The sequence below is a fragment of the Falco naumanni genome, chromosome 8, assembly GCF_017639655.2.
Source record: "Falco naumanni isolate bFalNau1 chromosome 8, bFalNau1.pat, whole genome shotgun sequence".
NCBI classification, from domain to species: domain Eukaryota; kingdom Metazoa; phylum Chordata; class Aves; order Falconiformes; family Falconidae; genus Falco; species Falco naumanni.
The window spans coordinates 47,737,759-47,754,940 of record NC_054061.1 but is presented as its reverse complement, the minus strand read 5'-3'; the positions used below and the strand labels follow the sequence as shown (position 1 = coordinate 47,754,940).

The 17,182-nt window shown below is 38.4% G+C and overlaps 1 protein-coding gene across 1 annotated transcript in view; it reads left to right on the top strand.

Moving 5' to 3' along the window:
- TTN (titin) overlaps positions 1-17,182 on the top strand; it is a 238,111-nt gene that overhangs the window by 175,565 nt on the left and 45,364 nt on the right. Inside the window, exons 192-219 of the mRNA XM_040603460.1 lie at positions 399-698; positions 798-1,100; positions 1,214-1,522; positions 1,606-1,887; positions 2,126-2,425; positions 2,567-2,860; positions 2,957-5,923; positions 6,025-6,345; positions 6,464-6,748; positions 6,952-7,251; positions 7,566-7,868; positions 8,964-9,239; positions 9,355-9,654; positions 9,745-10,047; positions 10,288-10,587; positions 10,708-10,995; positions 11,092-11,388; positions 11,478-11,780; positions 11,874-12,179; positions 12,964-13,251; positions 13,354-13,644; positions 13,736-14,023; positions 14,201-14,791; positions 14,900-15,004; positions 15,476-15,673; positions 15,758-16,054; positions 16,173-16,760; positions 16,852-17,154. Of these exons, the coding sequence (XP_040459394.1) occupies positions 399-698; positions 798-1,100; positions 1,214-1,522; positions 1,606-1,887; positions 2,126-2,425; positions 2,567-2,860; positions 2,957-5,923; positions 6,025-6,345; positions 6,464-6,748; positions 6,952-7,251; positions 7,566-7,868; positions 8,964-9,239; positions 9,355-9,654; positions 9,745-10,047; positions 10,288-10,587; positions 10,708-10,995; positions 11,092-11,388; positions 11,478-11,780; positions 11,874-12,179; positions 12,964-13,251; positions 13,354-13,644; positions 13,736-14,023; positions 14,201-14,791; positions 14,900-15,004; positions 15,476-15,673; positions 15,758-16,054; positions 16,173-16,760; positions 16,852-17,154 (11,286 nt within the window). The remainder of the gene's footprint in view (positions 1-398; positions 699-797; positions 1,101-1,213; positions 1,523-1,605; positions 1,888-2,125; positions 2,426-2,566; positions 2,861-2,956; positions 5,924-6,024; positions 6,346-6,463; positions 6,749-6,951; positions 7,252-7,565; positions 7,869-8,963; positions 9,240-9,354; positions 9,655-9,744; positions 10,048-10,287; positions 10,588-10,707; positions 10,996-11,091; positions 11,389-11,477; positions 11,781-11,873; positions 12,180-12,963; positions 13,252-13,353; positions 13,645-13,735; positions 14,024-14,200; positions 14,792-14,899; positions 15,005-15,475; positions 15,674-15,757; positions 16,055-16,172; positions 16,761-16,851; positions 17,155-17,182) is intronic.

Here is a 17,182-nt window from a genome sequence, read left to right as displayed (position 1 = left end):
TTTAAGTAGTGATTAGAATTCATTGAATTTATAAAATGTAATTATTAAAATGTATCCTTTATTACATTAATTTGATTTGCTGCATTCTCATTTGTACTGAAATACAATTTATTAATTTTAAGTACATAGTAAACTCTGGCTTAGTTTATTCAGCCTGAATAATTTAATGTCTGCATGCATTTAGAGAATGTCAACACTGTAGAAAACATAAATCACCAACTAACTTATAAGCAAACACGTATTAACAAGAATAGTCTCGAGGTCTTGATTCCTTCTTAAATCTGTGATGCCAGGTTTCTGATTTCATAATATATTTACTGTATTGACAACTGTTTAATCTATGCTGCTATGTAAAGTTCATATAAAAGCGTGGGTATGCCTTATTTTTTCTTAAACAGATCGCCCATCGCCTCCAGTAGGCCCAGTTGTATTTGATGAAGTTCATAAAGATCATATGGTAATTTCCTGGAAACCTCCATTAGATGATGGAGGCAGTGAAATTACAAATTACATTGTTGAGAAGAGGGATGCACACAGAGACCTGTGGATGCCGGTTACATCTGCCACAATTAAGACAACAAGCAAAATTCCGAAGCTGCTTGAAGGAAGAGATTATCAAATTAGAATTTATGCTGAAAATCTTTACGGCATAAGTGATCCGCTCATCTCTGATGAGATGAAAGCCAAGGACCGTTTCCGTATGTCATTCATTTGCAATCTTACTTTGACACTTTAATCTTTACTCTGTTTGTAGTGCTTATAAACCCTTTTTTTTTTTTTCTTCCCCTGTACCCAAGGTGTTCCTGATGCACCTGAGCAACCCATCATTAAGAATGTTACCAAAGACTCTGCAGTAGTGGTTTGGAACAAACCATATGATGGAGGCAAGCCAATAACAAACTATATTGTAGAAAAGAAGGAAACAATGGCTACAAGATGGGTCAGAGTTACTAAAGACCCAATTTTCCCCAGTACTCAGTTCAAAGTACCTGACCTCCTTGAAGGCTGTCAATATGAATTCCGTGTTTCAGCAGAAAATGAAATTGGTGTTGGTGATCCTAGTCCACCATCAAAGCCAATTTTTGCTAGAGATCCAATTGGTAAAGTATTAAATTTCATTTCTCATTGAAATTTCAATGTATTCTTCAGTTAGAAAAAAAAATTTAACGGATTCCTTTTTCCCCATTTCTTTCTTTTTTTGTTTTTTAAACAGCAAAACCAAGTCCACCTATTAATCCAGAAGCAGTAGATAAAACTAAAAATTCAGTTGATTTGTCTTGGCAACCACCACGCCATGATGGTAATGGCAAGATAATAGGCTACATTGTTGAGTATCAGAAAGTTGGAGATGAAGAATGGAAAAAGGCTAATCTTACAGCAGATTCTTGTCCTGAAACAAAATACAAAGTCACTGGCCTTACTGAGGGTTTGACATACAAGTTCAGGGTCAAGGCAGTCAATGAAGCAGGTGAATCTGAACCAGCCTATGTTCCTGATCCAGTAGAAGTAAAGGACAGACTTGGTGAGTTTAATAAAATCAGATAAGTTTACCTAAGAGGGTTTTTTCCCCTCATTTTCTAAAAAAACATATCATTTTGATTTCAGAACCTCCTGAGCTGATACTTGATGCTAATATGGCCCGAGAACAGCATGTAAAAGCTGGAGATACTCTGAGGCTTAGTGCTGTTATTAAAGGTGTTCCATTCCCAAAAGTTTCTTGGAAGAAAGAAGACCGTGAAGTCTCACCCAAAGCTGATATTGAGGTTACAGGAGTTGGCAGTAAGCTTGAAATTCGTAACACTATCCATGAAGATGGTGGAATTTACTCTCTGACAGTTGAAAATCCAGCTGGTTCAAAGACTGTTTCAGTAAAAGTTGTGGTCTTAGGTAATCTCTTTTATGTTCCTTTTATACTGCGTGGTTTTAGTCTATCATTAGAGATTAAGAAGTAATGGAATGCCTGGAAAATACCAAGAAACTAAGTTATAAGAAATACATAGAAAAAAAAAAAAAAAGGACTAAAAATTATACAAGATGCATTAATTTCTTGTGAAGTTTACTAAGTTTTGTAAAAAAATGCTTTGGTTATCAAATAAGTAACAGTTTCATTTTTTGTCAATATTAGACAAGCCTGGTCCACCCAGAAATCTGCAAGTCAGTGAAGTTAGAAGCGATTCTTGCTATCTCACTTGGATGGAACCAGAAGATGATGGTGGCTCTGTCATTACCAACTATGTGGTGGAAAGGAAAGATGTAGCTTCTGCACAGTGGGTAGCCATCTCATCATCCTCCAAGAAACGCAGTCACATGGCAAAATATCTGGTGGAAGGGACTCAGTATGTCTTCCGAGTTGCAGCTGAGAATCAGTTTGGTAGAGGTCCATATGTGGAAACACTCAAGCCTATTAAAGCTATAGATCCACTGCGTAAGTGTTTTTAGGTTATATAATTTGTTCTGTTCCTATTGTTGGCAATTTTTTATCATTTTGTGGTATTAATGTGAACACAGTACACTGCTACCATAGATTGGTCATCTGAGTAACCATTTTGGTTTTGTATTTTAAAAGATCCTCCAGGACCACCAAAGAATCTACATCATGTAGATGTTGACAAGACTGAAGTTTCCCTTGTTTGGAATCGACCAGATCGTGATGGTGGTGCTGAGATAACTGGATATTTGGTGGAATATCAAGAAGACGGTGCAGATGAGTGGACAAAGTTCCAGACGGTCCCTATGCTAGACTGTGTTGTGACAGGCCTACAAAAAGGAAAAATATACAAATTCCGTGTGAAAGCTCAGAATATTGTTGGTCTTAGCCTTCCAGATACAACTATACCCATAGAGTGTCAAGAAAAACTAGGTAATTTTTAGGGTTTTTGTGGTTTTTGCTTATTCTTTATCTCTTTCTTTAAACATTTATCCTAAAAAAGTAATTTCTGTTTTTCTCTAATTTCAGTACCTCCATCTGTGGAACTAGATGTGAAGTTAATTGAAGGTCTTGTTGTTAAAGCTGGCACCACAGTGAGACTTCCTGCAATTATGAGAGGTGTGCCAGTTCCTACTGCAAAATGGGTTACTGATGACGTTGAAATTAAAACAGATGGCAGATACAAGATTGAGACTGACAATTATTCAACTGTACTTACCATCAAGGACTGTGTAAGAAAAGATACAGGAGAATATCTACTCACAGTGTCTAATGCAGCTGGCAGCAAAACTGTTGCTCTGCACCTTACAGTTCTGGATGTTCCTGGCCCACCAACTGGTCCTATTAATATTCTTGAAGTAACACCAGAACATATGGTTATTTCTTGGCGCCCTCCTAAAGATGATGGTGGGAGTCCTATAATAAATTATATTGTGGAGAAGCGTCAGTCAAAGAAGGAAACATGGGGAGTGGTTAGCTCTGGAACAAGTCACACAAAAATTAAGGTTCCACGACTGCAGAAAGGCTGTGAATATATTTTCCGTGTTCGGGCAGAAAATAAGATAGGCATTGGTGCACCGCTTGATTCAGAACCAACAGTTGCAAAACATATGTTTGATCCACCATCCCCACCTGGTAAACCAACTGTTTATGATGTTACAGAAAATGCTGCAACAGTGTCTTGGACCCTACCAAAATCTGATGGTGGAACTCCAATAACTGGTTATATACTTGAACGTCGGGAAGCATCTGGTAAATGGGTGCGTGTCAATAAGGCACCTATACTTGATATGAAATATAGAGTCACTGGTCTTTTTGAAGGCAACACATATGAATTCAGAGTATTTGCAGAAAACATGGTGGGCTTAAGCAAACCATCTCCAAGCTCTGATCCAATAAAAGCATCACGTCCTATCACTCCTCCCGGGCCACCTATAAATCCAAAATTAAAAGACAAAACCAAAGAAACAGCTGATCTTGTGTGGACAAAGCCCCTCAAGGATGGTGGCAGCCCAATTCTGGGATACATTGTGGAATGTCAGAAAACTGGAACTACGCAGTGGAATAGGATTAATAAAGATGAACTCATTAGACAGTGTGCTTTCAGAGTACCTGGCTTAATAGAAGGAAATGAATACAAATTCCGAATAAAAGCTGTCAACATTGTGGGAGAGGGAGAACCAAGAGAACTGGCAGAAACTGTACTTGCAAAGGATATTCTTTCTCCTCCAGAAGTAAGCCTAGATGTGACCTGTCGGGACTTAATTACTGTCCGAGTAGGCCAAACAATCCGTATTGCTGGTAAAGTAAAAGGCAGGCCAGATCCTGACATAACGTGGTCTAAAGATGGCAAAGTACTAGTCCAAGAAAAGCGTGTTGAAATACTCCATGATCTACCTAATGTTGAACTGCAAGTGAAAGAAGCCAAAAGATCTGATCATGGCAAATATATTATAGCAGCTAAGAACAGCTGTGGACATGCTCAAGCTTTTGCTGTTGTTAATGTACTTGACAGACCTGGACCATGTCAGAACCTGAAAATAAGTTACGTCACAAAAGATTCTTGTATGATCACTTGGGAGAGTCCAGTGGATAATGGTGGCTCTGAAATTACAAATTACATAGTAGAGTACCGTCAACCTAACCAGAGGGGATGGTCAATTGTCTCCTCTGATATTGCTAAACGATTAGTAAAGGCAAATCTTATAGAGAACCGTGAATACTTCTTCAGAGTTTGTGCAGAAAACAAAATAGGTCCAGGTCCTTGCATTGAGACCAAGACTCCTATCCTTGCCATCAATCCTATTGACAAGCCCGGACCACCAGAAAATCTTCACATTGCAGAGAAAGGAAAGACATTTGTTTATCTGAAATGGAGAAGGCCAGATTATGATGGTGGAAGTCCCAATTTAAGTTATCATGTTGAGAGAAAATTGAAAGATTCAGATGAATGGGAAAGGGTTCACAAAGGCAGCATTAAGGAAACACACTACATGGTAGATAAATGTGTTGAAAATAAGATTTACCAATTCCGAGTTCAAACCAAGAATGAGGCAGGTGAAAGTGACTGGGTAAAAACAGCTGAAGTTGTTGTGAAGGAAGATCTGCAAAAACCAGTGCTAGACTTGAAGTTAAGTGGAGTGCTAACTGTCAAAGCAGGTGAAACAATTAGAATTGAGGCTGGAGTCAGAGGAAAACCACAGCCTGAAGTTGTATGGACAAAAGACAAAGATGCCACAGATCTAACCAGATCTCCAAGAGTCAGTATTGAAACAACTTCTGACACATCTAAGTTTGTTCTCACAAAATCAAGACGTAGTGATGGTGGGAAATATGTGATTACTGCAACTAACACAGCTGGCAGTTTTGTAGCATATGCTACTGTTATTGTCTTGGATAAACCAGGTCCTGTAAGAAACTTGAAAGTCACTGACATTTCAAGTGATAGATGTACTGTTACTTGGGACCCTCCAGAAGATGATGGTGGTTGTGAAATACAGAACTACATCCTGGAAAAATGTGAAAGCAAGCGTATGGTTTGGTCTACGTACTCTTCCTCTGTCCTAACAAACCATGCAAATGTGACACGGCTCATTGAAGGTAATGAATATATATTCAGAGTTCGTGCAGAGAATAAAATTGGCACTGGTCCACCAACAGAAACACAGCCAATTATTGCCAAAACGAAATATGATAGACCTGGACGCCCCGACCCTCCAGATGTCACAAGAGTTAGCAAAGACGAGATGACTGTAGTTTGGAATCCACCAGAATATGATGGTGGCAAATCAATTACAGGATACATTTTAGAGAAGAAAGAGAAACGATCGCTAAGATGGGTTCCTGTTACTAAGACTGCAATCCCAGAGAGACGCAAGAAGGTTACTAATCTCATCCCTGGTCATGAATATCAGTTCCGTGTCAGTGCAGAAAATGAAGTTGGACTTGGAGAACCAAGCTTGCCATCAAGACCTGTAGTAGCAAAAGATCCAATAGGTATGATACCACTGTATTCTACTGTAATTTTTTTAATGTTAACATAACAGATTGCTGGATTCACAACTGTGTTCTTATCTGTCATTTTTGTTGTCTTTCAGAACCACCTGGTCCTCCCACAAACTTGAGAGTGGTTGATAGCACAAAGAGTTCCATAACTCTTGGCTGGGGAAAACCAGTGTATGATGGTGGTGCTCCAATTATTGGATATGTTGTGGAAATTAGACCAAAAGTTGAGGGTGCTGATCCTGAAGCAGGATGGAAACGATGCAATGTTGCTGCCCAAATTATTCATACAGAATTTACAGCCACCAGCCTCGATGAGAACCAATTATATGAGTTCAGAGTTTCTGCCCAAAACCAGGTTGGCCTTGGCCGACCAGCTGAACTGAAGGAAGCTGTGTCTCCCAAAGAAATACTTGGTGAGTTTTCCCATCCTTTTTATGAGTATTTACATACAGTCTTTTATTTGTACTAGGTTTGTTTTATTTTGTTTTGTGTGCTAAACTTTGCATTTTATTGTTTCATTTTGTCTTTCAGAACCTCCTGAGATTGAGTTGGATGCAAGCATGAGAAAGTTAGTGATAGTCAGGGCAGGATGCCCTATTAGACTTTTTGCCATTGTTAGGGGTCGCCCAGCACCAAAAGTCACCTGGAGGAGAATGGGTATTGATAATGTTATCAGAAAAGGACAAGTTGATCTAGTTGACACTATGGCCTTCTGTGTCATTCCCAATTCAACACGTGATGACTCAGGCAAATATTCATTGACGCTTGTTAATGCAGCTGGAGAAAAAGCTGTATTTGTGAACGTCAGAGTGCTGGGTAAGTAATGACAGAAATATGTCTAGATAATTTTTTAACTACGTTGAATGTTCATTGCAGGAATTTTTATGACCCCCAGGTGCTACCGTTTTTAAGCACAACTGTATCAGCTGACACTAACTCTTGTGTACGAAGCTGTTAGCCCCTTTAATTTTAACTTAATAAAGAAGAAAAGACTAGCATAAATTGAAATTTCTTTATAGATACTCCTGGACCTGTGTCGGACTTCAAGGTTTCAGATGTCACCAAGATGTCATGCCATCTTTCATGGGCACCTCCGGAGAATGATGGTGGTAGCCCAGTGACTCATTACATCCTGCAGAAACGTGAAGCTGACAGGAAGACCTGGGGAACAGTCACTGCAGAATTAAAGAAAACGAGTTTCCAAATAGCTAACCTTGTACCTGGAAATGAATATTTCTTTAGAGTAACAGCAGTAAATGAATATGGGTCAGGTGTTCCAACTGACATACCAAAACCAGTTCTAGCAACAGATCCCCTAAGTAAGTATGCCTTTATGCACATCTTCCATTTTTTCTCTAATTTTAATATTTTGCATTTTTTGAAAGTTGTTGTTTCTAAACTGGACAATACTACTAACTACTCAATGATAAACATAAATATTTCAGTATCAGTTTCTTTCAAATAATACAATCTATGAATACAGTACCTTTGTAATTGTAAAGAATGTTGCTCTTTTCCATAGTGTCCTTGTTGATTTAGCATGGACAGCATCTAATAATTCAGTAGGTAGTCAATAGTCAGAAAATCTGTTAAATTCAATGTTTAATGTGTTTGGTTTTTTTTCCTCTGAAAGGTGAACCTGATCCACCAAGAAAACTCGAAGTTACTGAAATTACGAAAAATAGTGCTACTTTAGGCTGGCTGCCACCACTACGTGATGGAGGTTCTAAAGTTGATGGATACATTGTTAGCTACAAAGAAGATGACCAACCAGCAGATCGCTGGACAGAATATTCAATTGTTAAAGATCTTTCCATTGTTGTAGCTGGCCTGAAAGAGGGAAAGAAATATAAGTTTAGAGTGGCAGCTAGAAATGCTGTAGGAGTAAGTTTGCCAAGAGAAGCTGAAGGAGTATTTGAAATTAAAGAACAACTCAGTAAGTAAAAATTTAAATACTACCTATGCTGCAATAGTCTGCTTTAATAATGAAATGACTAAGAATTCTAGTTCTTTGAGTGAGTTCCAGAAAGACATATGCTTTGTGAAGTCATCTGCAGGACTATGGTTAACTGTACTGAATGTTTTGACAGGTCAGAAAGGATGAGAGTTGACCTCTAATTCAGAAATATTAAAGAATTTTGCAGGTATGGTTTCAGTTGAGACCAGAAGATAGGAACTAAGGAGAAATAATAAATACCTTCAATGAACTTACAATGAGAGAGGAAAAGAGAGTGATAGTTTGAGAGATAAATGAGGCCAGAAGTGACAGCTGTTTTAAGAGAAGAGGAAACAAGTTCTCTATATTGTAGAATTGTTTAAGAATGTCAAGCAAAAGGCAGGGAGCGCAGGTTGGCCTAATTAGGGTGGTAGGGTCCCTGAGGTACAGGAAGACATAGGGGTTAGAGGCAGATGAGAAAACCTTCTTCATTTGTGAAATGGAAAGAGGAAGAGAGAGGTACAGGAGCAAATGAGAAAACTAGCCAACGGCAGGAAGGAAAGTACATCAAACATATTACCAGGTTTCTTTTTCTAAGAAATCTGATGTTGTGCAAAAAGAAGTTGTAGAAGGGGCTCTGTCTGAAAAGTAATCCAAGGATATTAAAGGATTGACTGTGGAAATGGGTTTAGTTCAGTAGGAACTTCGGTCTGTCTTTTCTCCTCCTTCATATTTGTCTTGTAGAAAGTCAGCAATAAGGGAGAAACAAGTTCCAGATATAAAGTGGAATTACATGTCATGCATTAATAGTGCACAAGTCTCTACATAAACACGTGAGAAGGAAATCCAGACTCAAAAATACTCTCTTATAAACTTAGCAGAATGTAAAAGTAAGACTAGAATAGATACTGCCCACTGCAGAATCCCTAGTTGTCCATAAGTGGAACCTAAATTAAAAATTATCAAGCCATTCCTGCTCATGATTCCACTTAGGAGAGAAGCAGAGAATGTTTACAAGAAAATATAAGAAAAAGTTAATCAATATGCCACAGAAGCTGAATTTATAAGTCTGTGTGGTTTTTTTTTTTTTTTCAGTCCCACCTAAGATTCTGATGCCTGATCATGTTCACATTAAAGCTGGAAAGAAACTGAGAATTGAAGCTCATGTATATGGGAAGCCTCAGCCAGTCTGTAAATGGTTGAAAGGAGATCAAGATGTACTTACATCCAGTCGCCTTGCTGTGCATAAAGCAGAAAAGTCTTCTGTTCTTATCATTAAGGATGTAACTAGGAAAGACTCTGATTTTTACACTCTTACTGCAGAAAATAACTCTGGTATGGATAGTCAGAAAATCAGAGTGATAGTCATGGGTATGTTTCATTTAATTATTTTTAAACCCAGCTTTATACAAAACTAATTTAATATATTCCAGGGGTTGCAACGTTCTTTCATCCCTTTTTTTCCTTAATATACTTTTTTCTGCAGATAAACCAGGTCCACCACAGCCTCCATTTGATATTTCTGAAATAGATGCTGATGCTTGCACTCTTGCATGGCATATACCTCTTGAAGATGGTGGCAGTAATATTACAAACTATGTAGTTGAGAAATGTGACGTAAGCCGAGGAGACTGGGTAACAGCTTTAGCTTCTGTCACGAAGACAAGCTGCAGAATTGGAAAGCTGATTCCTGGACAAGAGTATATGTTCCGCGTTCGTGCTGAAAATCGTTTTGGGATTTCTGAGCCCCTTACTTCTGGCAAGATGATTGCAAGATTCCCATTTGGTATGTCAGTTTTTCATAACTGCATTTCTCTTTTTAGTCCTCCTAGTAAGAAAGCATGTGATTGAAATTCATCTTTGTGCTTCATCCTAGATGTTCCTAGTGAACCAAAGAATGCACGTATTACCAAGGTCAACAAGGACTGCATTTTTGTTGCCTGGGATAAACCAGATAGTGATGGAGGCAGTCCAATCACTGGCTATCTCATTGAGCGCAAAGAAAGAAACAGTTTACTGTGGGTGAAAGCTAATGACACAGCTGTACGTTCCACAGAATACCCTTGTGTGGGGCTCATCGAAGGTCTTGAGTATACCTTCAGAATTTATGCATTGAACAGAGCTGGAGCAAGTAAACCTAGTAAACCAACTGAGTTTGTCACAGCAAGAGCACCAGTTGGTAGGTCAAACATACCAATAATTTGCAACAGACTGCTGTTTTTATGGTCATTTTCAGTATATCTGCAACTCTTTATGATCTTCAGTTTGCCCTTATGTTTGTATTTTCATGTTTACCATGACTGCACTGTGAGTGCACTTTGTGGGTATGCTGTAAATAGGATCCAGCACTATTAAAGCCATTTTTTTAATGTTACCTTTTTTGGCAAAACAGACTATAACATGATCTTATTTGCCTTAGATCCCCCTGGAAAACCTGAAGTTATTGATGTTACTAAGAGTACTGTATCACTTGTATGGACAAGACCAAAGCATGATGGTGGTAGCAAACTTATTGGCTACTTTGTTGAAGCTTGCAAATTACCTGGTGATAAGTGGGTTCGGTGCAATACAACACCACATCAAATACCTCTAGAAGAGTACACTGCTACTGATTTGGAAGAAAATGCTCAGTATCAATTTAGAGCAATTGCCAAAACAGCAGTTAACATTAGCCGACCTTCGGAACCTTCTGATCCAGTGACCATTCACCCAGAAAATGGTAAGGAATGTAAAGGCATATGAGAACTCTGAAAAGAGTGTGTGCATATTGAACTAACACTCATGTGGAGAATGAGATGTTTATCTCTTACTAGACTGATAAATTCTTGGGTTCTTTCAGTTCCCCCCAGAATAGAGTTGGATCTGTCTATGCAGTCACAGCTTACAGTAAAAGCTGGAACTAATGTGCGCCTGGAGGCAAATGTTTATGGTAAGCCAATGCCAACAATCACCTGGAAGAAAGACGGAGAAGTTTTAAAGCCATCTGAAGGTGTTAAGATCACCACTAAGAGAAACCTTGCTACGGTAGAGTTGTTCAGTGTTAACAGGAAGCAAACAGGAGACTATACTATTACTGCTGAAAATACAAGTGGATCAAAGTCAGCAACCATTAAGCTTAAAGTACTTGGTAAGCTAAAGACTATCTGTTAATAATAAATAACATTTATAATTAAATGATACAGCAAGAGATAGAGCTATAACAATGTGATGTTAATTCTTCTAGATAAGCCTGGTCCACCAGCCTCCGTTAAAATCAAACACATGTATGCAGATCGTGCAATGCTTTCTTGGGAGCCTCCTCTGGAAGATGGAGGTTCAGAAATTACTAACTACATTGTGGACAAGCGTGAAACAAGCAGACCAAACTGGGCCCAGGTCACTGCCAATGTACCCATTACAAGCTGCACAGTGGAGAAACTAATAGAAGGACATGAGTATCAGTTCCGCATATGTGCTGAAAACAAATATGGTGTTGGAGATCCTATCCTGACTGAACCAGCAGTTGCTAAGAATCCATATGGTAAGTGCTTTGTGGGATAGCTTCATTAGTCACTGGTTTTTTTGTGTGCCTTATGAATGTGAACATAACTTTCAAATAAATCTTCACAGATGTACCCGGACCTTGTGATCCACCGATAATTAGCAATGTAACGAAAGACTTTATGACTGTTAGCTGGAAGCCACCAGCTAGTGATGGTGGATCCCCAATAACTGGTTATATACTTGAGAAGCGTGAAACTAAGGGTCTTAACTGGACAAAGGTAAACAGAAAGCCTGTCATTGAAAGAACTGTCAAGGCTACTGGACTCCAAGAAGGAACAGAATATGAGTTCCGGGTCATAGCGTTGAATAAGGCCGGACCTGGCAAGCCTAGCGCACCATCTAAAGCAGTATATGCTCGTGATCCTCAGTGTAAGCTACAAGTCTCAAATATTTTCCATGTTTATTTCCAAATACTTTTTTACAGCATTTGGTGTGACCATTTTATGTTATTTTTGCTCTCAGATCCTCCTGGCCCACCTGCTTTCCCGAAAGTGGTTGATACTACTCGTAATTCGATAAGCCTGTCGTGGGGCAAACCAGCATATGACGGAGGAAGCCCTATTATTGGTTACCTAGTGGAAGCAAAAAGAGCTGACACAGATAACTGGGTCAGATGCAATCTACCCAAGAACTTACAGGCTACACGATTTGTGGTAACAGGTCTGATAGAAGATACAGAGTACCAGTTCCGCATTTATGCTGTCAATAAGATTGGATACAGTGATCCAAGTGATGTTCCTGATAAACACACTGCCAAAGACATTTTAAGTATGTTTGCTGAAAAAAATTATCTTGTTGACTTTTGCTTTAGTTCATGGGATGGGTTTCAAAGACAGGGTTTGTCACAGAACACAGAAGGAGATTAATTTGGAATCTGTCATTTCTCAAAAAAATTAGGCTAGAAGTGGCTAATTTGGATGAGAATAGGGTGATTAGGAACAGGAACTGAGTAGAATCTGAGTGGTGTCTGCCTTTTTCATTTTTATGTTAGATGCTCTGCTGCCTTCTAGTTTGGGTCTTCAAGAATTTTTTCTTTCTCTAAGCCTAAAATTAGACTTTTCAGTTCTCTTGTGTTCTTAAAACTTCCACTCTTCTTCATGTCTTCTAAATAATTTGAGAACAAGATTACCATTCTAACCATCTGTGTGACACACTATTTAGTTGTATGACACTTATTCCTTAAGAAGCTGGCTTCTGTATGCGTTTTGCTGTATGTACAAAAGCATTGCTTCACAGAACTGTCTTGGTTCAAGAAAAGCAGTATAGTCCAGGAGGCTTTGAAACTCCTTTGAATTCTAGAGAAACTAGGAGGCTTCTTCATGTGATAAGTAAAATAAATGGTGGAGAAGGCAAAAAAATGGAATTTAAATGAGTGCAAAATAATGCCAAGTTTGCAAATGATCTTGAAACGGGAGTCAGGAAACTAAATCACTAACATCATCATGGGTTCATACTAGTGAAATGCCAGTAAAGAGGAACTTTTTGTTGCAGTAATTTTAGTGATAGTCTTAAAGATGATGTTTTAACTGCATGCTTTTTGTTAAACACACAGTTCCTCCTGAAGGAGAACTTGATGCAGAACTAAGGAAAGTCCTTGTGTTGCGTGCTGGAGTCACTATGAGACTTTATGTACCAGTAAGAGGACGTCCACCTCCAAAAATTACATGGTCTAAAGTGGGTGCCAACCTAAGAGATAGACAAGGATTAGATATCAAGTCAACTGATTTTGATACCTTCCTGCGTTGTGAAAATGTAAACAAATACGATGCTGGAAAATATGTTCTCAGTCTGGAGAACAGCTGTGGCAAAAAGGCATACACCATTGTTGTAAAAGTACTTGGTAAGTGTCAGGGATTTCCCCATTATAATGATTTGTTAACTTTTTAACTGATAATTTTTTTTATTTTACTACATCAAATGTCGGTTTGTTGTGTTTATCTAGATACTCCGGGCCCTCCAATTAACCTGATTGTAAAGGAAGCGTCTAAGGATTCTGCCTTCATTACATGGGAACCTCCTCTAATAGATGGCGGCAGCCCAATCACAAATTACGTCGTTGAAAAACGTGATGCAGAAAGAAAGTCATGGTCCACAGTAACAACAGAATGTCCAAAGACAAGCTGCAGGATAACTAACTTAGAAGAAGGCAAATCTTACTTCTTCAGGGTTTTTGCTGAAAATGAATATGGTATTGGTGACCCCTGTGAAACTCGTGATGCTGTTAAAGCTTCTGGTAAGAAAAGATCCATTTAACTTGTTTTGGTGTTCAAATCATATATATTTCTCGCTTGAATGGACACTTACTATACTTTTCTTCCATCTAGAAACACCTGGGCCAGTTGTGGATCTAAAAGCTTCAGCTGTAACAAAATCTTCATGCAATTTAGTATGGAAAAAACCTATCAGTGATGGTGGAAGCCGTATTTTTGCATATGTTGTCGAGGTCCTGATTGGTGAAGATAAATGGCAAGAAGTCATGCGGGCAAAGAACCTCCATTTTTCAATGAGAGACCTAAAAGAAGGAGAAGAATACACTTTCAGAGTGAGAGCCCAAAATGATGCTGGATATGGAACTCCAACAGAGATCACAATTGTGGCAAGAGATGATGTTGGTAAGAAGCAAGATCACTGATGCAAAGCTTCACTTACCCAAATTAGATTTATTTTATGCTTATTATCATTACTATGCATACATACAAATCAGGTGCTTACATAAATACAAAACAACATTTTAATTTTATCACAGAATTTATGTATAGTTTAATAATGGGTTTCTTTTATTTTTACAGTGGCACCTGATCTTGATTTAAGAGATCTACCTGATTTGTGCTATATAGCTAAAGAGGGTAGCAATTTCCGTCTTAAAATCCCAATTAAAGGCAAACCTGTCCCTGCTGTAACTTGGAAGAAAGATGAAGACCAGGCACTTACTGAGAGTGGAAGAGTTGCATTTGAATCTACAGCAGTTAACACCACACTTATAGTACATGACTGCCAAAAAGCTGATGCTGGAAAATACACAATAACTCTAAAAAACGTTGTTGGCAGCAAGGAAGGCACTATTTCTGTAAAAGTTGTTGGCAAACCTGGCATACCAACTGGTCCGGTGAAATTTGACGAAGTCACAGCCGATGCCATAACCTTAAAGTGGGGCCCTCCAAAAGATGATGGTGGTTCAGAAATCACTAATTATGTCCTAGAGAAGAGAGATAATGTAAACAATAAGTGGGTGACTTGTGCCTCTGCAGTCCAGAAAACCACGTTTAGAGTTACAAGACTTCATGAAGGAAACGAATATACATTCAGGATCAGGGCTGAAAATAAATATGGAGTAGGTGAAGGTCTTAAATCTGACCCTGTCATTGCAAAACATCCATTTGGTAAGTATCCATTATAATTTTAAAAATTGAAAAAAAATGTTTTAGGGGTGGTATTTATTTTTAGTGTTACTGCATATATATATATATATATTTTTTAATATTTTTCAGATGTGCCAGATGCTCCTCCACCTCCCAACATTGTTGATGTTCGGCATGAATCTGTAGCTTTAACTTGGACTGATCCCAGAAGAACTGGAGGCTCACCAATCACAGGTATGTCCCAAAAGCCTCCCTAGTATTTCAATTCTTAATAGTTCTTTCCCTGTGTCAAAGGGTAAGCTAAAACTATCAGGTGTTTATGTTTTAGATTGATTGATTGATTGATTTCACTGTTTTACTTCCTACTCTTTGTCTGTGATTATTTTTTAAAATTTTTTAACTTAAAAGTCAGGAAAAGACTAACTGAAAAACAGTATTTTTGCACAGAGTCAAAACATCTAAAGAAAGAAAAACAGACTTACATGTTACATTACTTGGGTTTATAAAATTAGCAATTTGCATTTACAGACATCTCGTAATTGTGATTACATATAACTGTAAGGTATGTCCATATCCATTTCTTAATCTGTTTTTCAGTGTTCCTCTTGTACAACGTGTATGTGACATGCCATACAGGCAGTATGATGTTTCACAATGCTATGAGAAATTAAGATTTCTACTTTCATCTCACCATTTATCTTCTAGGTTATCACATTGAAGTCAAAGAAAGAAATAGTCTTCTGTGGAAGAGAGCAAATAAAACACCAATAAGAATGAAAGATTTCAGAGTGACAGGGTTAACTGAAGGTCTGGAATATGAATTCAGAGTAATGGCAATCAATATGGCTGGAGTAGGAAAACCAAGTCTGCCATCGGAACCAGTTGTGGCACTTGATCCTATTGGTAAGTCAACATGAGAATAAAAAAGAAAATTCTGAAATTTGAAAAAACTTTTGTTTGACCACTATCTATTATTTCTTCTTCTAGATCCTCCTGGGAAACCTGAAGTTATCAATGTAACTAGGAACTCAGTAACACTCATTTGGACAGAACCAAAATACGATGGTGGCCATAAGTTAACTGGCTATATTGTTGAAAAGCGCGAATTACCCTCAAAGACTTGGACAAAAGCTAACCATGTGAATGTTCCAGACTGTGCATTTACTGTAACTGACCTCACTGAGGGCTCCAAATATGAGTTCAGAATTAGAGCAAAGAACACTGCTGGGGCTATCAGTCCTCCATCTGAATCCACAGGAACCATAATATGCAAGGATGAGTATGGTATGTAGATGGCTAAAAATGTAGAATTTTATTTGAATAATTAATACCAAATTCTCTTCCCCACCCCCCCCCGTTCTTGTTATAACATTTGGGGTTTTTTGTTTCTTTGTTTTGACAGAGGCACCAAGCATTGTTATCGATCCTACTTTGAAGGAAGGTTTAACAGTAAAAGCAGGAGACACCATTACAGTGTCTGCTATTAGTATCCGTGGTAAACCACCTCCAACTTCAGCATGGTCAAAAGCTGGAAAAGATTTTAGACCATCAGAGCTCGTGCACATTGAAACAACACCAACTTCTTCTACTCTAACTGTCAAATACGCAGCCAGAAAAGATTCTGGAGAATATACAATCACTGCAACCAATCCTTTTGGCACTAAGCAGGAAAGCATACATGTGAAAGTTTTAGATGTTCCAGGACCTCCGGGGCCTATTGAGATCAGCAATGTTTCAGCAGAAAAAGCAACTCTTACATGGTCACCTCCTGCAGAAGATGGTGGATCACCAGTCAAATCATATGTTCTTGAAAAGAGAGAAACTAGCCGACTGCTCTGGACATTGGTTGCTGAAAATATTGAAAGCTGTAGGCATGTTGTTAGCAAGCTCATTCAAGGAAATGAATATGTTTTCCGTGTCTCAGCAGTAAATCAATATGGCAAGGGTGAACCAGTACAATCAGAACCAGTTAAAATGGTGGACAGATTTGGTATGTAGAAAGCTAAGAATTTCCAGTGCGTTTTTATTAATCTCTGAAGACTTGAATTTTGTGTTAACTGTACTGTTCTGTTCCTTAACAGGTCCCCCAGGCCCTCCTGGAAAACCAGAAGTAACAAATGTGACTAAAAATACTGTCACAGTTACCTGGAAAAGGCCAGTAGATGATGGTGGAAGTGAAATCACAGGTTACTATGTGGAGCGCAGGGAAAAGAAAGGTTTAAGATGGGTCAGAGCAACAAAGAAACCAGTTTCAGATCTTAGATGCAAAGTAACTGGTCTCCAGGAAGGAAATGAATATGAATTCCGTGTCAGCGCAGAAAACAGAGCAGGAGTTGGACCACCAAGTGATGCTTCTAACTCAGTAATGTGCAAGGATGTTACATGTTAGTATCATGCCTTTTCTTTTTTGGG